General features: G+C 46.9%; 1 protein-coding gene across 1 annotated transcript in view; it reads right to left on the reverse strand.

Annotated features, from left to right (window-relative positions):
- Positions 1 to 2,959, reverse strand: part of ntsr1 (neurotensin receptor 1 (high affinity)) — a 29,397-nt gene extending 26,438 nt beyond the window's left edge. Inside the window, exon 1 of the mRNA XM_034537717.1 lies at positions 2,318 to 2,959. Coding sequence (XP_034393608.1) covers positions 2,318 to 2,959 — 642 coding nt within the window. The remainder of the gene's footprint in view (positions 1 to 2,317) is intronic.
- Positions 2,960 to 6,446: the final 3,487 nt, after the last annotated feature.

A 6,446-nucleotide genomic window follows, 5' to 3' on the forward strand; every position in this document is an offset into this window, starting at 1 on the left:
CTGTTGGAGCCTGGCTCAGGAATGCCAGTAGCCTCAATGAAAGCATCGGACTTGTGGCCGTGGCACTGTTTCAGTTAGTTACTGTCCTACAGGCGTGATGGATGAGAGAGGCAAAAAAACAAAAGAAGAAGAAGAATCAAAAGACAAGACCTGGAGAGACAAGAAGAAGAGATATCAGTGATGAGGAGAGGAAAGCCAGACTCAATCGACACTCTATCACAGCAGATGACAGAGACGATGGGGATCGGACTGATTACACAGGAGGTGAAGACAGACGCACCAGCTGACGGCCCGCTTCCTTTTCCCTTTGGTCTCATGCCGAGTAAAGCTGCGCCGGAGTGACAGAGCATCCACGAAACACCTCACCCAATCGTTTCCAATTCTCCCACGACCAAAATCACATCAGTCTGAGGCAATGCCAAGTACGTGCTTGGCGAACGCAGCCGGGCAGAATGGCCTTATCGTTTACGGGACCTTACGACCTGCCCGGCAAAGGCATTCATCTCGGGGAAGGATGGGGGGCCGGCGTGCTCCCGAATGTGGAAGGAGTGCGTGCGCACAGGTGTCGCTCTCGCCACGCTTGCTGATGACTCACAGGCTCTTTACATTTGAGGGACAATGACCAGGAAGCGATCTGGAGGCTCACACAGGAATAATCCCTCATTCAATACCTATGACGCACTTGAAGCTCGCGGGGGTCTGCAGGGACCCCGGCCTTATTATAAACTATAATAGACTGGTCCCGGGGGACATCTCTGGTCCGTGTCCACGGCGTGTCTTTGCTCAGGGCTCGAGTATCAGCTGGTTCAGACCGGACCGGACCGGTTTTGTCACGGCAATAGCGTCGCAAATGTGCAAGATGACGTTGTGAAAAGGTTATAGGTGTGTGGTTGAGATCAAAATGAGGGCGGGTGGGTGGAGTCTCAGCAAGGAATGCAGAAGTATAGGAAGTGAGAAAGGGGCCCCTTTACTTTACGCCCCTGGCCTGATTTGGCCTTGCAAATTGCTAGAACAATTAAATGTTCAGACAAGGTTCTGTCTTAAAGCTTTTTTACCATTATATTCGAGTCACAGAGATGAAAGCATCTAATTAAAAAAAAGAAATGCCAGCTTTCAAAGGAATTTCCAAGAATGCCGACTCTTGTGCCCACGTGGATTAAAAACATGTTGCTACAAAATTAAAGCGTTTAAAACACGTTTCTCGAGTTGCAACTGTTTTTTTCCCCCTACTCCAGGCAGCCAGAAATGAAACGCCCTGCTTTTTATAATGATGCGAATGATGACTTTATTCTTCCTTTTTGTAACCGAGTTGCAAAGTGCTTCAATAAACACAGATACGTAAGGATGTAAGGATACATGAAAAAGTGAAACCAGATAAATGCAATCAAATAATAAATACAATAAAAAGGCAATGCCAACGACAACATCAGCTATAAAACATTTTAAAGAGGTGAATTTTTAACTCGGCAGAAAATTGGAAAGTAACGTTGATACAAACCAATATAAGACTCATATTGCTTCATATTGTGTAAGTGAGGTGAGGTGTTATGTAATTTCCGGCCACCATCTTTGTTTGGAACAAGTCGTCTCGTTTTTTCCCCCCAATGAAAGCCTGTTATTATTATGTTGTTAAAATATGTTGTAAAAATGTCATCATCACGAAATATATCTGGTTTACTACCACTGCAAGAAGAATAAATGCAACACATCCGCTTTTTAGAAGCTGACATTTGGAATTTTTGCTTGGAAAAAAGTCTTCAATAATTAATTGAGGATCCAAACAGTTACAGGTTATGTTCTGTCAGTCGACTAATTGAATGAATCTGCAACAGGACACTCATCCACTGGAGGAAACATCTCACCTGTAGCAGCCCAGGAGCTGCTCGAAGTTTGCTCATCTTTTTTAGTGCCTGATTTTATGCTGCTCAATAAATCATGTTCCATTCAAATATGAAGAACCGATCATTTGATAGTTTTGCAATGTACATTTCTTCATTTTGCAGAAATAAGCATCATGTAATTGATGCAGTGAGGAGGAATTGATGTGGCTAAATTAGTTAATATATTCGATGAAAGCCCAAATATCTAAACAACATTCACCTTCTTTCTGCGAAGGCTACCATGTAGTTTATTCGGTGTCGTTTCCATGAACATATGTGGGTGTCCACGCGCACAAACCGGGATTTGGAGACACATTCGGGCGTAAAACCGCGCCGCTTGTCAAACGTTACCGCAGACATGTAACGGCCGTAACGGCCCGGTGTGTGGAGACATGTGCGCGCAGAACCGACACACAAACCAGCAACAAGACACCCACCTGCAGCACGGTCTTAATGGTGACAGGAGAGACGATGCTGGTGCATATCTTCTCGCCTTTGCGCATCACCTGGCCCATGACGAAGAGCATCGGCGCGGCGAGCGCGAAGGACGCGAGCCACATGGCGCTGATGAGCTTCTTGGTGCGGCTGCGGGACATGATGCTCTTGGCTTTGAACGGGTGGCAGATGGCCATGTAGCGCTCCACGCTCAGGCTGGCGATGTTGAGCGCGGTGGCGTAGGAGCAGCTGTCCCGGAGGAAGTAGTAGCCCCTGCACACGGCGTCGCCGAACACCCACGGGTGGTGGAACCAGATGAAGTTGTAGAGCTCGATGGGCATGGACAGCACGAGGATCAGCAGGTCGGAGACGGCGAGGCTGGCCAGGTGGTAATGCACGGTGCTCTGGAGGTTCTGCAGCGTCTTTTTGGTCAGCAGGGTGTACAAGGTGATGGAGTTCCCCAGAGAGCCCACGGCGAACAGAGCAGCGTAGATCACGGTGACTATCACCCTGGAGTAAACATCAGTGTTGACCTCCAAGTCTTCCTCCTCCGTCTTGGAAGTGGTGTTTTCAAATGGAAACAGCGAGTTGTTCCCAAAGAGCCTCCACGCCAGCGCGCTCACGAGCGTGAGGTTTAAATCCATAACAGCTCTATGTGTGGAAACATTGAATCACAGAGTATGAATGTTTGAACTGAGCGGACATCTGTTTGGACTTTCACTTCAAGCCGGAGTAACACCGGTTCCTCTGAGTCGGAGGAGAGCAGCTTTTTATATGAGGCACGACGCGGAGGCGCGCTCGCTATTGGATGCGCTCCGATGACGCACATCCATTCAGAGGGCCGCTGTTAATATTGTGTTTGTTCATGTTTCACCTTGGACGCCAACCATAACGCACGAAGACCAACAAATTAAACTCACTGCATATATATTCTGACAGACTTGTGTGTGTGTGTGTGTGTGTGTGTGTGTGTGTGTGTGTGTGTGTGTGTGTGTGTGTGTGTGTGTGTGTGTCTCTGTCTCTCTGCGTGTGTGCGTCAGGGTTTCTACCGTTTCTCCGCTCTCACTCAGACCCAAAGAAACAATGTGAGAGTTCCCACTGTTCAGTGTCATCGTGTGGGAGGGTCACGTAAGAGCGTGTCTTCTTCAGTGCTAATGAACCAGTCTCAGTGGGGAGAAATGTCATCACTGTACGGGGAACAGAGGAAATGGTACTCTGATGGTTACTTCGCATGCTCCCACTGCTGAGACCAATGTAGCAAAGCAGATCCTCCACTGACACACACACACACACACACACACACACACACACACACACACACACACACACACAACCACATAACCTTGTGCTTAAGCCTTTGTGAGGACACCCACCAGACACAATGCATTCTGCTTAAAAAAAAAAACGTCTTCAATGATTGATCAACGATCCAAATAGTTACAGGTTAACCTTCTGTCAGCCAACAGGACACCCATCCGCTGCTCCGTGAACCTTTTTACCATTTAAATATGAAGAACTGATCATTTCATAATTTTTTATTTAACAGAAATAGGCGTCATGTAATTGAAGCTTGAATTGAAGAAAAACAGACCAGCAACAAGACACCCACCTGTTGCCCGGTCTTATTGGTGACCGGAGAGACGATGGCGGTGCATATGTTCTCGCGGTGTGTGCGGTGTATATGTTCTCGCGGTGTGTGCGGTGCATATGTTCTCACATGGCCCGTGATGATCGGTGCGGCGAGCGCAAAGGACGCCGGCCACATGGCGCTGATGAGCTTTTTGGCTTTGAACGGGTGGCACATGGCCATGTAGCACTCCACGCTCTGGCTGGCGATGTCGAGGGCGGTGGCGTCGGAGCAGCTGTCCCCGAGGAAGTAGAAGGAAATAATTTAAGGCAACAGCTGGAGAGTTCCCACTGTTTAGTGTCATTGTGTTGGAGGCTGCAGTTAAGATCGTGCCATCTTGTACTTGTGTCTTCGTGAGGACGACACAATGCATTTCCTTAATCTAACCTCAACCATCACAACAAAAGGCCCAACCCTCATCTAAACCTGCTTTCATCCTGAACCTTAGAACCACAAAGTGTCGTTTGAAGGTCTGTCCCAAAGTGAGGACCAGCCAAAATAATGGCCTCACTCTGAAGGACTAAAACTTGGGTTCTGACATAGATAGCCGAGCAAGAACACAGACACACACACACGCTCACAATGAAAGTTAATGTTCTTTCATGCTTTCAACTCTTGTAGTGGGCACGTGGAGCTCGTTATTAATCACGTGCGTTGCATGCCGCACACGCCTACTGTAACACATTAAAGCATTGGTGTGTTGTTGTGCTGCAGTATCATACTGTTGTTGTTTTTTTTCTTCTGCTCGGCATCAACAACCTGCTGGTGATATTCTTCCGACTGTGAGGTGATGCCCTTTCTTCTTCTTCAATAGGAAATATCTCCATGTTTCCGCCGCCGGGGCCGAATGTTTCTGTCTGTGTTCAATGTGTTCTGCTGACAGCATGTCACAGAGGAATACAACACTTAGCACTGCTTCTAACTACTGTCACATGGTCAACGTTGGGCCGGTCAGTAGCAATAGGAATAAGTGGACGTATAGAACATACTGTATCTTTAGTTAGTTTTTTTTACTAATGGTTTCCCTTATGTTGTCCATGTCCTAAATAGGTCTCACCTAGATACAACAAAAACAACAAAATGGCTTACATGCTAAATACTGAATGTGGTTGTATGTTTGTGTAAAATGTTCAAAAAAGATTTAGCGGTAGAGAGGCGGGGCATCAGCAGGGCCATGGCAGGGGGCAGGGCCAAGGAGGCAGGAGGCAGGGCCCAGGAGGAAGGCGGCTCGACCCATGAAACAGGAGGCTCGGCCAGGGCCAAGGGCAGGAGGCAGGAGGCAGGAAGCAGGGGCAAGGAGACATGGGGCAGGGCCCAGGAGCCAGGACCGGCTCCAGACACAGCCACGACCAATGGAAACCTGAGAGGCGAGAAGGCACAAAGACTCTGGGGAAGAAGTAGAATTAGTGATGTGCAATAAAGAGATGTGAATGCATCCAGAAGGAGAGAGAGAAGAGGAGAGAAGCGCTCAGTGCATCCTAAACCTGATTCAGTCAGAACTATAAGCTCTAATATAGTACTATACGCTCTCGTGGGGTAATATAGTACTATAAGCTCTCTAGTGGAGTAAGATGGGGTAATATGGTACTCTAAGCTCTCTAGTGGAGTAATATTGGGTAATATGTCACTATAAACTCTAGTGGGGTAATATGGCAATAAGCTCGCTATTGGAGTAATACAGGGAGAGTTCAGTAACATGTATGAAGGAAAGGGAGAGTTCAGTAGCATGTATGAAGGAAGGGGAGAGTTCAGTAATATGTTTGTCTAACAATGCTTTTGATACTTTCCAATCAGGTTTTAGGCCCCACCACAGCACTGAGACAGCTCTGATCAAGGTGACAATTGATATCCGCCTGAACACAGACGCAGGCAAAGTCTCAGTCTTAGTTCTGCTGGACCTGAGCGCTGCCTTTGACACAGTTGGCCGTGGGATCTTATTACAGAGGTTAGAAAACTGGGTGGGAATCTCTGGTACTGCTCTAAACTGGTTCAAGTCCTATCTCGAGGACAGGACGTATTTTGTTGAAATTGGTAACTGTGTCTCAGACCAAATGGCTTTGACCTGTGGGGTTCCCCAGGGGTCAATCCTAGGACCCCTATTATTCAATCTGTACATGCTTCCATTAGGCCAGCTAATAAGCAGCTATAATGTGTCCTACCACAACTATGCAGATGACACTCAGGTATACGTGTCACTGACGGCAGGTGAATATGGGCCTGTAGATTAACTTTGTCACTGCATCGAACACATCAGTGTGTGGATGCAAAACAATTTTCTCCAGCTAAACTCAGACGAAACTGAAATCATTGTCTGTGGCCCACAGAAACAAAGAGAAAGTGTTATCAGTCACCTTGAGACTCTCTCTAAAACCTAAAAATCAGGTTAGAAATCTAGGCGTAATATTGGACTCAGAAATTAACTTTAACAGCCACATTAAATCAATAACATCAACAGCTTTTTACCATCTAAAAAACATTGCCAAAATCAAAGGAATAGTGTCCAA

Source organism: Cyclopterus lumpus, chromosome 7, assembly GCF_009769545.1.
Source record: "Cyclopterus lumpus isolate fCycLum1 chromosome 7, fCycLum1.pri, whole genome shotgun sequence".
Taxonomy (NCBI): domain Eukaryota; kingdom Metazoa; phylum Chordata; class Actinopteri; order Perciformes; family Cyclopteridae; genus Cyclopterus; species Cyclopterus lumpus.